Raw genomic sequence first — 22,622 nt, 5'->3', positions numbered from 1 at the left:
TTGGAAGAAGAGGCAGAGGTGGAAAGGCATAAACATGAAGATTTTCTCCAACTGAAAGACAGAGCATCCACTTTTCCAAAGCTGTGTGCCAGTAGAAACCCCTTTGTGCAATACTGTGGCAGCTGGTGGTTTAGTGGAAGCGAACAGATCTATGTCTGGAGTTCCCCACTTGACACTGTCACATCGGTTTCACCCAAAAGAAATACATGAAGATCGGGTTTCCACTCATTGGGGATCCATGATTTGTCTGCTTAACACATCTGCTAAAGAGTTCTGTGCTCTGGCAGAAACCTTGCACGAAGAGTTAGTTACGGGCTTAGTGCTGTCTCCACGCGAAATCGTGCTTGCCTGCATAGAGGATAAGAATGTGTTCCCCTTGCTTGTTGATGCCACATGACGGTTGTTGTCCTATTAGAATCAATACCTGCCCTGGAAGAAGTAACTCCATGAAAGCCATTAATGCAAACTGGACTGCCAACATCTCTTTTCATGTTGATATGCTTAGATGCTGGTTGTAGGCCTTGTCTTGTATCCACTTTCCATCTAGATGAGCTCCCCAAAAAGCTGTCCGAGGCATCTGTCGTTAAGATCTGACTTGCCTCTGGCGGGTCTAGAAGAGTCCCTTGTTTAGGTGAGCATTCCTGAGCCCACCACAAAATTCTTTTGAAGGCAAGGTATTGTTGAATGACAGTGTCCAAATCCTAACGTGATGCTGTGTCCATACATTTTTTGAGAGATACCATTGCTTGGCTTCTCATATGCAGTTTGGCATTGGGAAAACACCAAGTCTAAAGATGCCATGAACCTAATGCTTGAAGGACTGTCCTTGCAATCCATGCGGACTGATGAGATAGTTGATGGAAGTAAAGCTGACGAACTCTTTTGTTTGTTGTCGGAGGGGTTAAAGGCCATCACAGGCTGCTGTATTCAGTCTCACACCCAGAAAGCATGTCTTGAGAGGGGTACTAGACTGGACTTTATTTAAGTTCACAAAATACCCTAGGCATCTTGCTGCTATGACATATTCCAGATGCTGTAGAAGATGTCTTCAACTTTTCTTGAGCCAGAATCAGGCAGTCGTCCAAGTAAGGATAGATTTGAATTCCTTGTAGCCTGAGTAAGCTATCACTGGGCCAGAACCTTTGTGAATACTCTGGGCGCAGTAGATAAGCCAAAGGGCAATGCAGAGAACTGATAATGAGAATTTCCAGCTCGAAACACGCGAATGCTTCCTGCAAGTTAGCCTTATAGGCGGCACATGAAGGTAAGCCTCCTTGAGATCTAAAAGTTACCATCCGGTGATCTTTGCCAGCAGTGAAGCTGTTGTAGCGATCAACATCTTGAACTTGGGAATGTCCAGATAGAGTGTTGAGGATAGATAAATCCAAAATTGGTCTCACGTGTTTCCCTTCACGGGTACTAGGAACAGGCGAGAATAAAATCCTAGAGCCTTTCAGTACAGGCACTGGCTGAATGGCCCTATGTGAAGCAACTGAAACTTGCTTGTGGAAGCCTCTTTTCTTTGTGGAGGAGGGCATCTGGCATGCCTTTGAAAGAGGGCATTGTATGGAAATAAAATCTGTAGCTTACGTGGTGAATGATATCCAACACCATTTGTCTTGAGTAATTAAATCCCAATTTTCTTTGAAAAAGAGACCCAGTCTTCCTCCCAAAGGGCTGATTTGGGTTTTATCTTTAGTGAAACCAAAGGTTAGTTTGGTATTTTGGAAAATCCTAGGCATTTTTGATAGGAATGACCCCAAGTACTATTGGTTTTGGTAACAGGTCTGCCCTTTTTTAAAGGGCAAAGTTCATTTTGAATTTCAGCCTTCCCCCAAATAATCCCATAAAGGGTTTTTTTAAGGACTCCACAGCTATGAGTTTAGGCGGTAGGGTTTTTAAGGCTCCCCGGTCAAAAGTTTTAGGGGTGCTCCTGTTCTAGGCCAAAAGGGAACCTTGCTTGCCCCCAGCAAGAACCCCTGGCGGGGTCTGCGGTTGTCCCCCCTTTGCGGGCCCAACAAAATGGAGGAAAACTGTATTTTAACAGCAAGACACTTTCCCCTTTTGCTGAAAATGCTTCAAGTTCCAAACTGTGTTTGTGGAGCATAAATCTTTTACTCCCAGCTAATTTTCTAAACAGGATGCAAAAACAATGGTGACCCCCTTCTGAGGTTTTTCCCAGCTGTCCTTGCAGAAGCTTACCATTTGTTAAATTGAACCATTCCAGACCAACTGGTATTCGCCAAGCACCAATTTCTGTGAAGGGTAATTTGATATTTTGATGTGATCTAAAGTCCTGTGCAGATTTTGAAATATAATCTTTTCCACTTCAGCCTTCCTTTTAAGTGTTTTTACCCTGAAGCCTAACTTAGCCCGAGAAGTTTGGGCCTGGAAAAACAAATATTTTGAGTTCGAAAATATACTTGGAACGGAGCACCAGCAAAATTCGTTCAGGGAATTGTGAATCTTCCAATGTCAGGTTGAAGCAAGCTTCGGGGAAAAGAAGAACTCTAAGCTTTGCATGGATAGTAAATGGCCATAAATGCCTCAGGAATTTCTAAAACGGAATCTAGGAGAAACTTAGAGTTAGTTCCCTAAATCAGTAGTAGGACTCGTTTTTTCCAAGTGCTCGGCTTTGATCTGTAAGTATAACTGTTCATTTTGGCGTGTATCCGGAGATAAACACATTTATAACAAATTTCTGAATATGCTTGCTTCTTGGAACAGCCAAAAAGGGAATTTATTTAAGTCTCGGAAATTCAGAAGCATTTTAATATCTAAGAAACCGAGAGCCCTCAGTTGGTTTGGGGGCCCCCCCTTCGTTTCTGTTTTTTTGGGGGGGGCTCGGAAAACCCCCCCAATTTCAAAAAATCCGGTTTTAAGGTTTAATTTTTCTTTTTTTTAAAAATTTTTAATCCCAAAAAAATAAATTTTTTCCCCTTTTTACCTGAAAAACCAAAACCCTTGGGGCTTTCTTTTCCCCCTTTTTCCCTTTTGGGTTTTTTTTAAAGTCCAGGACCTTTGCAAAATTCCAAACTTTAAAAAAAGAGTTTTTCCCCAAAGGGGGCCCAATCTTGCTTCTAAAAAGGGGAAAGGCTTTTTTTTAAATGTTCTTATTCAACCTTTTTAAAATTGGAAATGCCTCGGGAAAACTTAGGATGCTCCACACCGAATCGTTGGGGGGCTCCGTTTTAGAAGCCCAATTTGAAAAATTTCAAACTTAAACTGGTTCCCCCCTAGCCTTTACAGGGGCTTTGAACCTTTTCATTTTTAAATTTTCCTCCATTAAAAAATTTTTTAATACACCCGGGAGGAGAGCCCCACTAAGTAATTTGGGCCTTCCCTTGGGGAATTTTGGGCCAAAGGGAGGCCTAACTACCTTAAAGGGGGGGAAAAAGGGGCCCTGAAAAAACCCCACTGGTATAAACACATTTTCCATAGTTTCCCGGGAACTCCTTAAACCCCTGGATTGGCTCATAGTTTTCAAAAAAAACCCCCCACTGGTTTTAACCTAGGTTTACAGTTTTTCCTTTAAGGAGCGGAGATCCCCCCATTTTAATGAACCCCCCAAAATAAGGGGTTTTTAACCTTTTAAATTTCCCCCTTGGGCCCTGGAAAGAGGCCCAAAAACGCTGCTGGTAAAAAGGTTAACAAGGAATAATCCCTTAGGAAACGGGGCCCAAAGAAATCCGGTTACCCCTTAACATCCGGTTAAAACAGGAAGGAACCAAAAACCCGGGTAAGAAACCTGTTTCTTGGGAAACGCGAAATTTTCCCCCATGCCCCAAATTGTTTATCGACCAGGGAAAACTGGGTTTTGGGCCCCGCATAGCCCCCTTCAGAGAGTAATGTCCTGACCAAGCCTTATATTGGAGCCCGACGGGACCCCTTTTCCCTGTCGGCTCCCCCGGGAAGAGAAAAACCCTTCAAAAAAATTTAACCTAAAGGGGGGCCTAAGGGCCCCGGTTGGCTTAGGCCAAGGCAGTTTTTAAAAGATTTATGAAACCTTAGGAAAGAGGAAAGATCAAAACCGAACTCCAACAATTGTTGGACCCACCCAAAAAAACCCAAAAAAAGGGGGAGCCCCCCCGAAGGAAAACCCCAAGACTATCAGTATTAAAAAAACCCCCAAAAATTTTAAAGGCCCGGGGGGGGTTCCGGACCTGGTTACGGCTTTTTTAAAAAGGGGAATTTTTAAAAACCCCAAAAAAACAAAACCCCCCCCCCCAAAAAATTGAAAATTTAAAAAAAAACCCCCCGGGGGAAAAAATTTCCCCCAGAGAGGGGGAATTGTCCAAAAAACCCCCCAAAAAAGCCAAGGGGACCAGCGGCCCGGTTTTAAAAAGGAGCTCCCAAACTCTCTGCCCACCCCAAAAGGGAATTGAAAAGGTGGTGTCCCAAATCCCCTTCCACCCTTGGGTAAACCTTGTTTTAAAAAACCCAATTAAAAATTTTTTGGGGTAAATTTTTTTTAAAAAAAAAAATTTTTTAAAAAAGTTCCCTAAGGTTGGGGCCCCAATTTTTCCCCCCAAAAAAACCCCTTTGGGTTTTTGGGGGGAGTAAAATTTTCCCCCGGGTTTAAATTTTGGGGGGATTTTTAAAAGGGTTCCCCCGTTTCCAAAAAGGGTTTAAACGGGAATCCTTCGGGCCCCTAAAACCCTTTTGCCCCAAAAAAATTACAAAAAGGGGTTAAAAAGAAGGCAAAATCCCAAAAGGAAGGCATCTCTGATCAGTATTAGCAAAACTACGGGCACTCATAAAATCATCTAAGGCCAGCTTCGAGAGAAAAATTGCACAGGACACTAAGGATAATCACAAGGCTTTCTTTAGTTATGTTAGGAACCTGGGTGGGAATTCCCAGATATGCTCAGAATTACTCCAAAATGACAAAAATACATCAACCCACAGACATTGCCAACATCCTAGCTGACAGGTTCACTGCAAACTCCCCTCCCCACCAAAGGGCAAATATCTATCCCAGCAGAGTGCTGCCCCTGACATCTCAGATGCTCAGGAAAGAGCCGCCCACTCCAAAGCAAAAACACAGCATCAATGGGACCAGACGGTCTCCCGGGCTGCGTCCTACATGAACTCCAAGAAGAGCTAAACCCAAACATAAAACTACTGTTCAATCTCAGTCTTACTAAAGGATATGTACCCAAAGAGTGGTGTACAGCAACAGTAGTCCCTCTCCACAAAGGTGGTGCCTCAACGGATCCTGGAAACTATCGCCCCATAAGCCTGACTAGCTTGGTCTGCAAAGCTATGGAAAGGATCATCATGGACCTCATAAATAAAGATACTGGGGACCTACAAACATTGGATCCTACCCAGTTTGGCTTTGTTAAGGGCAGATCCTGCCTCTTAAACCTGGTCGATTTCTTTGAAACAGTCACCAAGGCCATTGGCGAGGGGAAGGTGGTCCACACAGCCTACCTGGACCTCGCAAAAGCCTTCGATACAATACCCCACTCGGGCATTATAGATAAGCTCACCAGCTTAAATATAAACCCCTATGTCACTAGATGGGTTTCAAACTGGCTCAAGGACAGAACACACATTGTTAGAATTGCTGGAGCCATGTCAGACTCCAAACCAGTTACAAGTGGTGTCCCACAAGGCTCAGTCCTGGGACCTCTCTTGTTTGGTATATATTTCTCGGAGGTACAGGCCAACATGGAAGGATTGTGGCTGACCAGGTTCGCAGATGACTGCAAACTGGGCGCCATAATCAACTCTCCAGCCGACACAAGCATCCTCCAAAAGGGCCTCATAGAAACAGACAACTGGTGCCAGAGCCATGGCCTCAAACTAAACGCCAAAAAGTGTATAGTCATCCCCTTTGGCAAAAACAAAGTGCCCACAAATTACCACATAGGTGGTAATCCATTAAGTACAGAAGAAGTAATTAGGGACCTGGGGACCCAATTTGATAGCAATCTCTCATTTGACAACCACATGGCCAAAGTAGTTAGAAAAACATTTTATATAGCCCACCTAATCATGAAGGGATTCACATCTAGATCAGGGGAGGTCATCGTGCCTCTTTATTCATCCCTCATCAGGCCCATAATTGAGTACAATGCCCCTTTTGGGATGTACCTTACCAGACACCTGCAGCAACTGGAAAGACCCCAAAAGTACCTCACCAAGAGGATCAAAGGGCTCAAACAGATGCCATATGCTGCCCGGTTAAAGAAACTCCAGCTCTACTCAGTGACATACCGCCTGCTCAGAGGTGATCTGTGCCTGACGTATAAAGCCATGTCCAACCCGGAATTAATGGATATGCTGCACCTCAGAAAATCCAAATCCCATCGAGCTACGCGCTCGAGAGACTTGAACCTCAGCACTGAAATAAATAGGACATGCTGGAGGGACAGATTCATAACCCAGAGGCTCCCTTCACTCTGGAATAAAATCCCAGTCCAGGTTAGGCAGAGTCCCTCATTGACTCTCTTCAAGAGGAATCTTGATGAGTGGATGGGAGATCGTGAGGTTTACCCTGGTATCACTTCTGTGTCACTGTTAGACAGAGGCACAGTATACTAACCTCGAAAAAGGGCATAGCAAAATTAATTTAAAATGGGTGGCAAAAGCCAAACACACTCTGGCTAGGCTTATAAATGCCCTAGGGCAGATAGCCTAGTATGAACCTATGAACCTAATCCACTACCACTAGGATATACTTTTTCCCTGTGGAACTTGGGGTACTCAGAGGATCCACAATATCCATAGCTACCCTCTGAAATGGCTCCTCAATCACAGGCAAAGGTATCAAAGGAGCTCTCACCTTGTCTCCTGCCTTGCCTATCTTTTGGCACTGCTCACAGGTCCTGCAGTTCCCTGTTACATCTCTGGAAATTCCAGGCCAATAGAAGTTCTGCATAATACACCTCTTTATACGTTTTATCCCCATATGACCTGCAAAGGGAATATCATGGGCTATGGCTAGAAGTGCCAGATGGTAGGCTCTAGGCACTACCAACTGCTGTACTCTCTCACCTTATAGCCCTTCCTCAGGGGCCCACTCTCTGTATAGTAATCCTTTGTCCCAGTATACAGATTCCCCCCTTTCCTTGAGAATCAGGTGCCTCCCTAGCTACCTGCCTCAGGCCTTGCAATGTAGGGTCTGAGAGCTGAGACTATCTCAACTCTCTCCTTGTAACCCTTCCCAGCTCCCCTTCCACAGGAAGTCTAGCATCCTCTGACAGTGGTGCCTCACTGTCAGCCTGGGTACTACTACTCACCTCTACCTTTGCAGTCACTCTGTCCAAGGGACCATCAGTACCCACAAGCAGCTGTGGCTCACCTTCAGTTTCATTGCTACAGTGTAGCTCACTCCCTGAAGTAACCACCTCACCAGTCCTGGCTGCAAGTATGCAGTCTGTCTGGGTCTCCCCAGGCTACCAGACCCACATGCTTGTCTCCTAGCCTGACTGCGTATAACTGCATAAGTACAAGGTACTGCCTCATCCAAATCCTTCCCTATCGGGACATCTGCAGGATGGTAGTTCCATACCCCTGTTGTCTCAAGACAACCTACTATTGGCATTTTGTCTTTCCCACTTACTGGCTCCCTCACCTTTGGTTCCCCACCTTGCCTCCGTGGACACCTGTATGCCACATGGCTCCACTGGTTGCATTCAAAACATTTAATCCTAGCTCCTGGACGTGTACCTGGACTAGTGGCTTCCCCTGCTACTGGCAGATTCTGTGGTGGCAGTCTGTGCTGCCCACTATGAGTTCCTTTAGACCCATGAGCAGTACTGTGGGTCCCCTTCCTGTGCAGGGCTGCCCTGCTTGCCAGGTATAGGTCTCCCTTCTTCCCCAACTCATCTGAAGTAGCAAATTGTCTATCAGCTAACCAGATCCTCATGTCCTCGGGCAAAGTGCTAAGGGCTTGTTCCCTCACCAAAAGGTCTGCCAGCCCTTCAAAAGTGGTGACCTGACATCCACACACCCACCTGTGGAAATAAGTGCTCAATTCATCAACATATTCACACACACTTTCATCTGCCTTGCGTCTATGCTCACAAAACTTTTTCCTATACATTTCAAGTGTTAGCTTAAACAGTTCTAAAAGACTATTTTTTACAGCAGTATAATCAAAACATGCAATGTCAGACATTTTGAACAGAACAGTTACAGATTTACCATGGAGTAAGGGGGTCAGGAACCGTACCCAGAGCCCTTGGTCAACTTCATACTGTTTACATACCCTCTAAAACATATGAGTGAAACTATCAAAATTATCCCCCTCTTTAAACTGGGGAAGAAATTTACTGACCTTTTGTGCTTCTGAGGTCCAGTTACTCCCTTCCCCATTACCTCCATGATGCTGGTGAAGAATCAGCATCTCCTTCTCATTCTACCTCTGCCTCTCTTGTTTCTCATCTTGCAGACGTAACAGTTTCTCATTGTCCTCAGCCTTCAAACGTTGCAGTCTCTCATTTGCTTCTAATTCCACACGCCTGGCCTCCAACTCAAGTCTCTTTAACTCCAGTTGGATTTTTAAGTCCACTGCAGAAAGGTTGAGCTGTCCATTCTTCGAGGGAATTATATTTCCACTGCCAGTCTCATTGTCCTCCTGGTTGTTGTTTTCTGATGCAGCTGTAACCAAGGCTGCAATCAGGTCTGCCTTAGTCAATTTACCATGCACCAGTCCCCTAGCCTGGCACATCTCCGCCAGCTCGCTCCTTGTCAGCTTTCCATACTCCTCTGCTGGCATGCTGCCTGCTCACTCTGACTGACTAAGCTAACAAAAGAAATAAAACAATTGTGATCTGAACTCTGAGTATTCACTGCGTGGTTGTTTTAGAGTAAAAAACACCTTCAAAGCTCACTGTACACAAGCTACAGGATTCACTCTACCCACACCACTACAAGCCAATTAGTATTTGCCAACTAATTAATATGTGATGTGGATATCCCACCGCTGCCAAACAATTAATATGTGTGGATATCTCAACCACTGCCACCATAAATGTGACACCCGTGCCGTGGCCCAGCAATCAAGGAGCCTCAATCCTCACCACTAACACCAGAGAGGGTGTCTCATATATGAGGAAAGGATAACAAATACACACAGTAAAGTGCAATTTCCCTTAACAGTCCACACAGATCACAGTCAGTCTGGGTCTGGTCGCTTCCTTGTTCCCCAGGTCCCTAATTAAGACTCCCCACTGGCACAGCTATAGAGTCCAGATCTCAGCCTAGCTGGGCAAGCTAAAATCTCCAGCACCCTCTCTGTCCAACCAGTGCTTCATGTCCCTGCCCAAGTAGCTGACACATACACACTTTGAGATAAGAGTTTATACAACCACACAGACACTTCTGGGGAAGGCTGGCACAGGTTCTCCAGCTGTGCCCCCTTTACCCAGACTATACGGTAGGAATCACTTACCACCACCCAGCTAATATTATCAGCTACCCAAAGGCCCTTAAAAGGGTGTCCAGTTACTACTGTGCAATATTATTATCCAATTGGTAGATGTGACTAAACAGTCAAGGCTTATTAGAGTGACTTGGTACAGTAATCACTATAAATATGTAATGTACTCTAGAGCTTAAATTATCTCTACACAAACCAGCCACAGTTAAAAGGTTTTAAAATATTTAATAATAAATAATTAAAACCACAAGACAATACTTTCTACTACACAGTCAGTGCTAGTCAAGAGTTCAGAGATCACACAGAAATACTTAAAATAATTCAGTAGTACAGTTCTGACATAACAGAAAAACACTTAGTCTAATTTTCTAGCTTCTATCACTAAAAGAAAAAAAACAAGTCTAAGATAACTTGCATGTGAGCAAGATGCAGTACTGTGAGTTGGATGATCAAAACAAAAATGCTTAATGCCTTCTGATTCTCCTTGTTTAAATTGCTACTGCAGTTCTGATAAACATTACTTCATCTATTTTACACTTTCCTGGAGCTCCCAGGCTACACATTAACTGCATTTACATTTTTAACATCTCCTTTTGTTACCTTGCAGCTGGTCAGGAACAGAGCAATAAAATACATTTGCATGTTTAAATCTGGCAATTTAACTCTTGGTTAAAATAATAGAAGGAATGTTTTCATCTAGACACCTCGGCACCACTGTCTACTTCAAAGGGTCACCACATGCTTTACTTTGGTCAGTAGAGTGCACTGTTGTAACATTTATTTCCAGTTCCACATGTAGCAGTGTTTCTTTACATTTAAGACAACAAGCCTGTAGCTTACATTTATATTTACAAATGACAAAATTATCTGCACAATTCTATCTGGCTAGGCTGGCAGCCTTCACCCTTCTCTACCAGTCTTCACACTGATAATAGGAATGATTTGTTACTGATTACAGAAACCTGTTTCAGTTGCAATAACAATCCAACAGGCTTTTCTGGCCATCGCAATTTTAGAACTCATAGGAGGGGAGGTGGGGGTCTATGAATGAGTAAGTATGATTCTGTCACAAAATTTAATGAAAGAGTTTCAGAAATTCTCAACGTGTGTACTGATGTCACTGGAACTAAAATGGATACAGTAACATTTTACCCGTCTTCTAGTATTTCAAAGGGGATGGATGGGACACTTTTAAATCTTATTAGGAAGAGTTTTCTGGATAAGGTGGATTTAATTGCTGGAGATCTGCATGCTCCTAATATACACTGGGTAACTCCTGTTACATTATCAAAGGCAGTAAACTATTTGATAATTGAAAGTTTGACAAATGGTTGTACTAAAAAAAATGAATGAGGCAAGTAGATGCACTAACTTATTGGATGTTGTTTGGATCTCAAAGAGATTAAATCTGAAAGTTTATAACATAGGTCCTGAGTTGGGAAGCAAATTATAAATTGGACTTTGAGTCAATCAAGGAGGCTATTGAAACTTTGGACTGGTGTGCTAATTTTGAAAATAAAGATATAAGTTAGAACTGGAATATTTTTTTTACAATTTTGTTAATGATTTGATAGACTATCATGCTCCAGTTGGCTAGACTTGATAATGCCCTTTAGCTCTACAAAAAAATTCTTCAATAAAATTCATAATGTTATTTTAACTAGATGGGAGGGGAAACACTTCACTTGTTGGCAACATTATATAGAGAATCAAGTAGTATTAGACATTCAACCAATTCAGAATAAATATGACATTCCATCTCCAGACTAGTTGATACTGCAAAGCATATTATCATATGTTAAGGATCTTAATAGTAAAATTATTAATTCTCCTTATAAAACTAGTCCAAATTTGATACGTCTAATATCTGAAGTTATTTACGACAATTATAATTGGATGAATCTAATTTCAAAATTATACAAAATATTGATAACATATCATGCTCCAGTTGGGAGTGAAACACCCTATTAGGGCAACAGACATTCCAGGTAGAGTCTGAAGTTATCTAAACTAAGAAGGAAAAAGAAAAGATAAGTTTGTGGAGAAGATATAAAAATATCCTTCAGTTTCAAACAGGAACAATTACATCAAATTCAGAAAAATGTACCCCATGACAATTAAAAGAGTAAGCTCTAACTATGGGCTATATTTAACAGCTAGTCTGAAGGAACATAACAAATATTTATTTAAAAATGTAAGATATTACAGTCTAGATGATTTTTCCAGTATAGAGTTGAAAGATGAGTCTCAAACAATCATTGACTCAAATGTATTAGTGAACTTGTTTACATATGGCTTGTTTAGTAATAACGGCCATGGGATCCTGGGAAGTTATTTACTTGCACTATTTGGAGGTAATCATCCTTCTTTTTAATTTCTACAAGTATTTTGGGTTTCTAATACCATGACAGGAATGGACCCCATTCCTAAGTCAAAGTATGATTAAAGTTCATGAAATTAGTATTATTTCAATATTTGATGTTAGCCTGAACTGCTCTTCATTGCACCAGTGATGAAATTTATATGGAGTTACATAAGTTCATAGGTAAGTACTAGGCTATTGGCCCTAGGGCCTATATAAGCCTAGCCAAAAAGGTACCCTGGCATTTGCCACCCAAGAAAATTATTTTCCTGTGCCCCTGTTGAGCAGAGCCAAAGAAGTGATCCCCGGGGTGAATTTCCTATCTCCCATCCAATCATCAAGATTTTTCTTGAAGAGTGCTAGGGTATCTACTTGAGGCCAGTAATCCTCTTTGTGAGGTATTTCTGCAGCCTTTCCAGTTGTTGTAGATGTCTTGTGAGGTACATACCAAAAGGGGAGCTGTATTCTATAATGGGTCTAATGAGGGACGAGTAGAGGGGAACAATGACCTCTTTTTTCCTGGATGAGAAACCTTTTGTAATGAGGTGTTCCACGTAGAAGGATTTCCTGACTACTGTGGCAATGTGATTATCAAAGGAGAGACTACTGTCCACCTGTGTCCCAGGGTCTCTTATCACACTTTCAGTGTTAAGTAGACTACCGCCTATGTGGTAGTTCATGGGTACAGAGTTTTTACCAAAAGGGATGACAATGCACTTTTTGGCATTGAGATTGAGGCATGGCTTTGACACCAGGCATCTGTCTCAGTAAGGCCCTTTTGTAGGATGTCCATATTATTAGGAGTTTCGATTATGGCTCCTAGTTTGCAGTCACTGTGAACTTCGTTAGCCAAAGACCTTCTGTGTTAGCCTGTACTTCACAGAAGTAGATACCAAACAGGAGAGGATCCAGGACTGAACCTTGTAGTACTCTATTTGTCACTGGTCTGAAGTCGGAGTTGGAGTCTGCTACTTTCACAGTGTGGGTTCTGTCAGTGAGCCAGTTGGCAACTTATCTTGTGACATAGGGATTTATTCCTAGTTTAGTGAGTTTATCTATAATTCCAGAGTGGGGGATGGTGCTGAAAGGCTTGGCGAGATCTAGATAGGCTGTGTGAGCCACCTTACCCTCATCTATGGCTTTGGTGATCGCTTCAAAGAAGTCCATCAGGTTTAGGAGACATGATTTGCCTTTTACAAACCTGAACTGGGTGGGATTCAGAGTTTGGAGAATACCAATGTCATTGTTTATAAGTTCCATGATGATACGTTCCATAGCCTTGCAGACCAAGCTTGTCAGGCTAATGGGGCGGTAGTTCCCAGGGTCCGTGGTGCCTCCCCCTTTGTGGAGTGGGATAACTGTCGCTATGCACCATTCAGTGGGCACAAAGTCTGAGGTGAGGCTATGATTGAACATGGTACTTAGGTGGGGTGCCAGTTCGTTCTGTAGTTCATGTAGAACACAGTCTGGGATGTTGTCAAGTCCCACGGATGCTGTGTTCTTGGCTTTGGAGAGTGTGGTTTTTACCTGTGCAGCCGTGATTACAGGAACTTTGCATTCTTCCAGTACAGAGATGGGCCCTTTAGGTGGTGAGAGGGGGGTAAGGTTAGCACTGAACCTATCTGCCAGGATGTTGGCAATATCAGTTGGTTCTGTACATTTAGTGCCATTGTGCTGCAACTCAGAGCAGATCTGAGTGTTGCCACTGAGATTCTTGATATAGCTATAGAAATCTTTGTGGTTGTCTTTAGAATCAGTGGTGACTTTGTTTTCATAACTAGCTTTGGAGGGTTTTATGAGGGATCTCAGCTTCTTACTGAGGTTGACCAGGGAGTTCTTCCAATCATAGGATTTTACTCTTTTTTGCAACAGTTTCTTTCTTCTGTTGTAGAGTTTGTTTATGGCAGGGGACCACCAGATTGGCTTCCTTTTTTGGAGGATAGCATCTTGGTTCTGTTAGGGATTGCATGATCTATGCACTCATGTAAATGCTTATAAAGTGCATTTGTGTAGGATTCAGCAGTCGTACCTCTACTGTCCGTCTGCATAGGTGTTGTGATGTTTGCCACTTCTGTCTTAAGAAGCATGAAGTTGGCTTTGGAGAAATTTTTTATGGTAGTTTCCCTAATGGGGGGTGGGGGTGGGATGTGGATGTCTAGAGTGATTCGTATCGGTAACATATCTAAGTATGATTGTAAATTCTTTTTATAAGACCTGTTGCTCCTACTACTACTGGAATTGTCTGGGTATCTTTCATACACGTTGTCATTTTTTCTGTTGGCAAATCCTGGTATTTTATGACTTTGTGTCTCTTTGTACATAAGGCACTGTAGTTACTGGGTGTAGCAATTTCAATGATCAATGCTACTTTTGTCTTCTTTTCATGGAATACTATATCTGGTTTTCTGGATAACGTTTAATAAGGTGGAATTGTCCCAATATGAATGAGGAAATAGGAAAGCAAATCAAATCAAAATTCAGCAGTGGAACCTGATCATATTGATGGATATTTCTTAAAAAGAATATCTGAAATCTTATGTCCATGTTTTAACTTATTTGCTCCAAAAATCATTCAAAGATGCATTGTTTCTGAACTGTCAGAGGAAGCTATAACTGTTCCAATTTTGAAAAGTAAACCAGAGTTGAGAACTACTGACCTATTAGCTTGACTTGCATATTAGGTAAGTGTTTTGAGAGGACACTATGGCTTTCCTGAAAGCAAGTTCTGGACTTCAGCTCTGATACATATCAACGTGGATTTCTTTCAGGGAGATCATATGTCACTAATTTGATAAGATTTTATGAGCAGATTGTTAGCTCATTGGATAACTCACCAGCTGCTGATGTTGTGTTTTGGGATCTGGCTAAGGCTTTTGATTCCATCCCCCTTGAAACAGTTATAAGGACTTTAATGAGAACTGATAATTCTGGCCATGTAGCTAAATGGGTATCTAAATGGCTACTGGGTAGAACCTATAGGGTGAGAATTAAAAATTCCTACTCCAATCACACATCGGTGGCCAGGGGAGTGACAAAGAGTTCAGGCTTGGGGCCACTTTTATTTGGTCTAGTGATATCTGACTGTCCAAAATCTAACTATATTAAGATAGGGCAAGAAGTAACTAATGCTAGTGACTGGTATCTATTGCAATCATACTTGGATAACATATATGACTGGATAAAAAGCATGATGAACTCTACAAAATGTAACAATGTGATAAGAGACTTAGGGACACGTGGACAGTGGTCTCACCTTTGATAACCACATTGCCACAACAGTCAGGAAATCCTTCTATGTGGCACAACTCATCACTAAGGGCTTTTCATCCAGAAAAAAGGAAGTCATTGCCCCACTGTACTCATCCCTCATTAGACCCATTATAGAATACAATGCCCCGTTTGGTATGTACCTCTCAAGACATCTGCAACAACTGGAAAGGCTGCAGAAATATCGCACTGAAAGTATCACAGGCCTAAAGCAGATGCCCTAAAAAAACTCCAACTATACTCTGTCGCATATCGTCTACTCAGAGGTGATCTCAGAGGTGATATCTGCTTAACATACAAGGCCATGTCAAACCTAGAGCTGTTGGACATGCTACACTTAAAGAAATCACAATCCCACAGAGCCACATGCTCCAGGGATCTAAACCTTGCCATCACAATGAACAAAACATGCTGGAGGGATAGGTTCCTGACCCAGAGACTCCCCAGACTCTGGAATAGACTGCCCATACATGTCAAGCAGAGCACCTCTTTGGCCCTCTTCAAAAGGAACCTTGACAATTGGATGGGAGATAGGAAATTCACCCTGGGGATCACGTCAGTCACCCTGCTAGACAGGGGTCCAGTTAAGTAAATACCGTGAGAAGAAATAGCCAGGGAATTGTTATGGCTAGGCTTGTAGTGGCCCTAGGGCTGATAGCCTAGTACCAACCTATGAACAATGGTAAAGGCACAATTTTATATTTTGGGCATAACAATAACCAATATCCTTATATCCTGAATAATCAGATTTGTGATTCTTCTGAGGTCATGAGAAACCTAGGTATTTTAGCAGATGCAAACTGCAACTTTGAAGTTAATGTGGTAAACATTATTATGAAATGTTATGAATGTCCTTTAATGTTTCTCAAGTACAGAGTCAGATGTTATTAAACATCTATTTCACAAGAGTATGGGGGGGCTTTTAGGTGCATTAAATGTTTTGCAACTGATGAAGCTGGAATGGATTTAGGCAAACCTTTACCAGACAGATAGATGGTGGTAAAACTTACCTATAATAAAAGACTGGTATATCTGTCTGTATTCTTTGGCTTACCAGTTTCTATGAGGTGACATTACAATACATAGATACCTTAAGGACAAATTATTGGCTGCCATATTTATTAGATACTGACTTCATCGATCATGTTATTGCCACAAAGAATAAAAATTTAAATGCAAGAATACCTATTTCCAATTCAAAGTTAGAGATCCCTCTTTCATATTAGGGAAGGAAGGATGTGGAATTCATTACCTAGATATGTAAGATTGGCAAATGATTTAGCAACATTTAGGCAGGCATTAGATAACTGGTTTTGTAAAATTCTATATTCTCCAGTGATGTCTATTAGGCAAACTTTAAATTGGCCAATGTACATCCTATGTTTGTTAGTATATTCATCGAATCACATGCAAATCAAATGCAGGAAATTAATGGATGAAACCAAACAGACTAAGTGGGCAACGTATCACAATGTTGCACACAATCAAAGTATACACAGACATAATGCTGTACTGTACTGTGGATACTTCTCAACCTACAGACATTGAAAATAGGTACAAAGGCCTTGGAAAAATAGATACTATCCAGCACAATTCTAGAGATCTAATTAGCATAAAATCTGAATATCAAATAGCACATATAATAACTCTTCCCTCTTCCAGTAGGAATGTGAGATAGTATTCAGAAACACATTTAGAAAACAGAGACTGTCAAAAATGATGGGAAAATAGAACTACATTATTAAATAGACTGTGTAAAATCTGTAAACTTTAATGAAATGCATTGCAAAATTCTATTTATTTATTTTGCTTCTGAAAAAGGGAGATGTAAAATGTGTGTCCCCTATTTTTAAATTTATTATTGCCTCTAGTGAATTGGTCATGTAGTGTGGTTTCCTGTCTGTCACAGAGCTTCAAAAATCGCACGTGATGACAGTGATTTAGAAAATTGTGTAAAGAGGTAAATCAAGCCTGAAAATAGGTTTGTTTCCCCAAAATAGGTGCAACTGAGAGGTCTGTGTGCCAGCTTATTGTTTTCAGAGTATCATTTGTATTCATTTGTAGTGATCTTAAAGTTATGTGTTGTTTAATCTTCCTTAAAATGCACTTCAGTTAATAATGGGAATAAAATGCCAGCATCATAACAGTTAACATTTTTCATTTGTTTATGTCATTCTAAACTACCCTACTCAAAATAGCCAACAATATTTACTGGATTATTGACGTACACAATGACAATTTAGAAGGCAAGGCAATAAAATTCAAAAGCTTTTGATCAGAGTTTCAGTCCCATAGTCTCCACATGTGAACAGTTACTTTAGACCATTGTTCCCAAGTCAACTGAGAAAAAATACCTGTGTTTACAGGCTAGGTTAACAAAAATAAATGAATAAAACAAATAATATTTCTACAATAAAATAGTTACATACCTTCCCCCCACTGCATGACAAAATCTCCTGAGGGTGAGAATTTTAGGATTCTGCTGTTGCAGTAGCCATCTGATACAAAGACTGCACCCGATACTGGATCCACTGCCACATCAGTGGGCTGGCAGAAATGGCTCTTATCACTGCCGGGCTGGAATGCCTTTCCCAGGGTTAACAAGGGGGCTTCTTCATTTCCAGATCCCAGTTTAAACACCTTTTGAGGAATATATCACAACTAATGACTTATATCAAAGTAACAGAAACATGTTGAGATATTTCTAGAGATGGCTAAAGCAATTTGTTAGTGAAATGTTATAACATGTCTCTAAGCGTCTTACCCAACAATAACAAATCTATCTGTAATTACAACCTTCAGTGCTTGGTTATTACAGCATGACACATGGACATTCACATGCAAGTTTTTAATTTTAGCAAAAGGTAATCAAATTGTATGGTGAAACATTTACATTACTGTCACTTTGATATAATTTAAATTCGAATGAAAAAAGAAAATGCATACCTGATGGAGTGCCACATCAGTCACCCAATAATGGTCGTCTTTGTCAGTGGTTAAACCATGAGGCAAGTAGAATCTGTAAAAAAGAACATGTTAAACTGAGCAAAACTGCATCATTCTTACACAAAATCATGTTACAGTAGCAAATGGGACCTGCTTACTGAAACGCGCACTATAAAAACAGATATGCCCCCTCTACTCTGCCCATTTTCCTGTTATTCATCATCAGTTTTCATATTAGATGAAATACACTTCATTACTAAACAATACCCAAATGGTTACAACCCCTCCTAATGAAATCACACAAGTCGTATACCACTGATTCTTTAACTCCCTCATTACTGATAAAAAGAACTTGCTTAGCAACACTAACCATTCATTCTGTAAAAAAAACATACTTTCCCAGATTTCCACCCAGCCATCATTCATCAGCAAACATCGCTCTTTTGTTCTGGTCTATTTCCAGAGTAGTTACGCACCCCTTGGAGACAGCTGATCTACAAATAAATGCACTGCAGAAGTCGCATTACTTTGGACTACATTTCTTTTATCAAGTGATTCTTCATGATTGCACTTCAGAGTGTGGCCATGTGTACTTTGTTTCACTCATTCTTTGCTAATATCAGAAAATGTTGATTTTGCTATTAAAATGTAATATATTTGCTTATTTGTATGTATTCATTTGTTAACTGGCCAAGCAAAACACTCAAAAGATGATTTTCGGCTACAACCCACTCCATAGCCTAACATTCAATTAACAGCCAACATATAAAACTGGCTTGAGTTCACAAGTTTGCAAGTTCTGAAACAGTAAATGAAACCTGCAAATTAGTGTAGTTAGAAACAAGCTAATAAAACTGTGAAGTAGTTATAGGTAAGTAAATCTGCAAAAAAAATGCAAAGATTCCAGTCATTCTAAAATATGCACCTTCCTTTGTATTACTAAGTAACAAAGCCTTTTAGTGAAGGTGAACAACATTTTTTGTTTCCACTTTTCACACATACAGACCCTTGCTTATATGGTAAAGTATAATTAGTGACAGGTACTTCATTCAAAAATCAATTTCTGCTTTTGCTTTGCATTACCAGAGACATATATTTATAGCTATAATGGAAGCAAAAAAAAGTACAGTTGTGTACACTTATCATAAATGTAGATGTTCAAGTGTATTCACTGTTGCAGTCATCAGATCTGGGTTTTCTGCTTGCAGTAGCCCCCAGTCGGCCTGATTAACATAGTCTTGGGTCCTGTGTCAGTTGCTGTCCCTTCTTCCGTGACGTCAGGTCGTCAGGGGTATAAAACATGCAGCCGATGCCATTACATCAGTTTTTCTTGCCCCAGATGTCAGGTGCCTCCCTAATGGGAAGCAGTTACATTTATAAATATACAAGGTTATACCTCCAACAAAAAAGCAAATACACCAAAAAGCTTTTGAGCATAGTAAAGGAGAGTAGAGGTATAGCCAAAAGAAGTAAGGGGGCTGGAGGGAGGATAACCAGGACTGCAACACTGAATACACTCGAACATCTACATTTATGGTAAGTGTACACAACTGTACTATATTCTTCGTGTTTCACTGTTGCAGTCATCACATTTGGGTAGATTTCCAAAGGATGGAAGGAGGAATTTAGATAGCATTAGGACCAGCTATAAGGCCCTGCAAGACTGCAGTGGCAAAGCCAGCTCTGGATTTAGAGAAAATTGGCAGATGGTAATGCTTGGTGAAAGTATGTACAGAACTCCAGGTAGCAGCTTCTAGGATGTCCCTGGTAGGGACACCTCTGAGAAATGCTGTAGAGGTAGACGCAGCCCTGGTTGAGTGGGGTCTGATCCCCTGTGGGATAGGTTTTCCATGGTGCTTGTAGGAGAAATGAATGCAATGGCCTATCCATTAGGAAATGGTTTGCTTTGAAATATCCTTCCTCTCTGCCCCTGCAGCAAATGCCACCAGCAGTTGGTCAGATTTCCTTTGCGGTTTAGTCCTGTCCAAGTAAAATCTAAGTTGTCTGTGCACATCTAAGGAGTGCAGTATCCATTCCCCTTTGTTCTGTGGATTAGGAAATAAGGTTGGCAAATTAATGGACTGATTAAGGGCCACACTGGATACCACATTGGGCATGAAGAAGGGATTGGTCCTGAGGGACACCATGTCCGCATGAAGGATGATGAAAGGCTCCACTGCCATGAGGGCCTGTAATTCAGATACCCTTCTTGCTGAAGTGATTGCTAAAAGGAAAGCCTGTTTTCCATTAAATGAATTTTAACTCTGCAGTAGCAGCTGGCTCGAAAGGAGGAAGAGTGAGTTTCTCCAATACAAAGTTAAGGTCCCAGGCTGGAGTTGAAGCTCTCCTGGGTGGTCGTAAATTTTTGGCCCCTCTGAGGAACTGCTTGAGCAGTGGATGAGAGAAGAGGGGAGGTTTTGTGTTATAATGAGCTGAAATGGCTGAGGTGTGAATTTTGATAGAGGAGAAAGACAGGCCCTTGTGAAGCATCTCAGTTAACTACTGTAAAATCTGAGGTAAATTGGGCACTGCTGTGCTCATCCCTTGAGATTGGTTCCAGGCACAGAATCTTTTCCATTTTTCTGTATAAGATTTTCTAGTACTAGGCCTCCTTGCCTCTATCCATTACTGGTTTACTGACGGATGGTAAAGGAGAGATTAGGTAATTAGCCAGGCTGCTAGGTTCAGTGTTTGAAGCTGAGGGTGCGGGATCTGGTTCTCCTGCTGAGACAATAGGGTGGGAGTCTGGGGCAGGTGCCATGGGGCCAACAGTGACACACTGTGCAAGAGGGGGTACCAGTGTTGGCATGGTCAGTCTGTTGCAATCAAAATTGTCCTTGGTTTGTCTTGTTTGATCTTTAGTAGTATTTTGGAGAGCAGAGGCAGAGGAGGAAAGGCATAAACTGATAGGTTTTTCCAGCTGAAGGACAGAGCATCCACTTTCCAAGCTTGTTTGTGGGGAGTCCTTGTGCAAAATTTGTCCAATTGATAGTTCTGGAGGGAGGCAAACTGGTCTATATCTGGGCTCCCACATTTGCTTGTCAACATGTTGAAAATCCTTGGTTCCAGTTTCCACTCATGTGGGTCCATGAGGTTTCTGCTTAGTTCGTCTGCCAGTGTATTTAGTTTTCCTGGCAGGAACTGAACTTGTAGATGCACTTGGTAGCTCAGGGCTGTGTTCCACAATGCCATGGCTAGTCTGCAGAGGGGGTAAGAATGTGTACCCCCCCCCCCGCTTGTTTATGTACCACATAACAGTGGTGTTGTCTGTCTTTACCATTAATTGTCCTGGAAGAATGTGGTCCTTGAAGGCTGTCAGAGCATTCTGTACAGCTAACATTTCTTTTTGATTGATATGCAGGTGCATTTGACTTGGGTTCCATTTGCCCTGAATGCACTTCCCTGCCAGGTGAGCCCCCCATGCATAGTCTGATGCGTCTGGAAGGAAAAAGGGACAGCAACCGATGCAGGACCCAAGACTTTTTTAATCAGGCCAACTGAGGGCTACTGCAAGCAGATAACTCAAATGTGATAACTGCAACAGTGAAACACGAAGAACATGTGAGCAATCTTTTAACATGTGTAACTGATGTAAATATCCAGATTACACAGAAACAGACAATAACTGTAAGTCACAGAACCCAGTTTAGTGCTTCATAAAGAATGTGAAATACCAAATACGTAGCAACACAAAACGCACACCTACATTCGCAAAAGGTCTCAATAAAAATCTGTTCAAGCAACAGAGACCTCCAAAGCAGAAACACATGCAACCTCCACCCCCCAACACAACCCAAATGACTCATAGCCCACAAACTCAGTGTGCCACTCAACCACAGCCCATAAGACATAACAATGTACCCAACACTCTAGTCATATGTGACTCTATAGTCAGGCACACTGATGTTCCACTCACCAGGCTAAACAAGGAGAAAGTTACTGTCAGCTGCCTGTCGGGTGCCAGGATCTGACACATAATGCACGCACTCAGGTCACTCCACAACAAGTACAAATATGACTCTCTCATTATCCATGTTGGTGTGAATGACCTGAGACGTACCTCCCTGGACTACATGAAAAGAGACATGGAGGAGCTCTCCGATCTTGTAGCCCATGAAGGTATGACCCTAGCCCTGAGTAGCATCCAGCCATCACCCAGAATGATACCACAGTACAAGGACAAAATGATTGACTTCAACAATTGGCTAAGTTTCTGGTGTCATTTTAAGGGGATCCAGTATCTGTCTGCCTGGGATGACATGATCGACAGACTACGATGCTTTGCCAGAGATGGCCTGTACCTGTCGCTCTTGGGATTCCAGATACTGGCTAAGGCTCTTGCCACCCCATAGTGCCTTTTTCAGGCAAGGTTCAAATGACAAATTCACCACCGTAACAGGTACAAGCAAGCAAAGTCTGAGGGTAATGCTACTCAATGCTAGAAGTATAAACCTCAAATTGCATTCACTCGAGGCACTCCTTAAAATGGAGAACATCGACATCTGTGCAGTGACAGAGACCTGGTTCAAGGTTCCAGACAGCATTGCCAAGCTATAATTCATACCACACCTTTCTGCCATCTATCCTGGACCAAAACACTAAAGGTGGAGGCGTGTCCATATTCATTAAGGATATCCACACCTCCAGGCTAGT

At 41.8% G+C, this 22,622-nt stretch overlaps 1 protein-coding gene across 1 annotated transcript in view; it reads right to left on the bottom strand.

Annotated features, from left to right (window-relative positions):
* Positions 1-22,622, bottom strand: part of PAM (peptidylglycine alpha-amidating monooxygenase) — a 2,584,515-nt gene that overhangs the window by 236,796 nt on the left and 2,325,097 nt on the right. The window contains exons 21-22 of the mRNA XM_044063879.1: positions 17,970-18,042; positions 17,453-17,663 (exon numbers count right to left, since the gene is read on the bottom strand). Of these exons, the coding sequence (XP_043919814.1) occupies positions 17,453-17,663; positions 17,970-18,042 (284 nt within the window). The remainder of the gene's footprint in view (positions 1-17,452; positions 17,664-17,969; positions 18,043-22,622) is intronic.

This window comes from Protopterus annectens, chromosome 2.part2 (assembly GCF_019279795.1).
Source record: "Protopterus annectens isolate FY-2018-M chromosome 2.part2, PAN1.0, whole genome shotgun sequence".
In the NCBI taxonomy this organism is placed as follows: domain Eukaryota; kingdom Metazoa; phylum Chordata; order Ceratodontiformes; family Protopteridae; genus Protopterus; species Protopterus annectens.
Note: the sequence above shows the minus strand (reverse complement) of the source record. Positions and strands in the feature narration are given on the sequence as shown.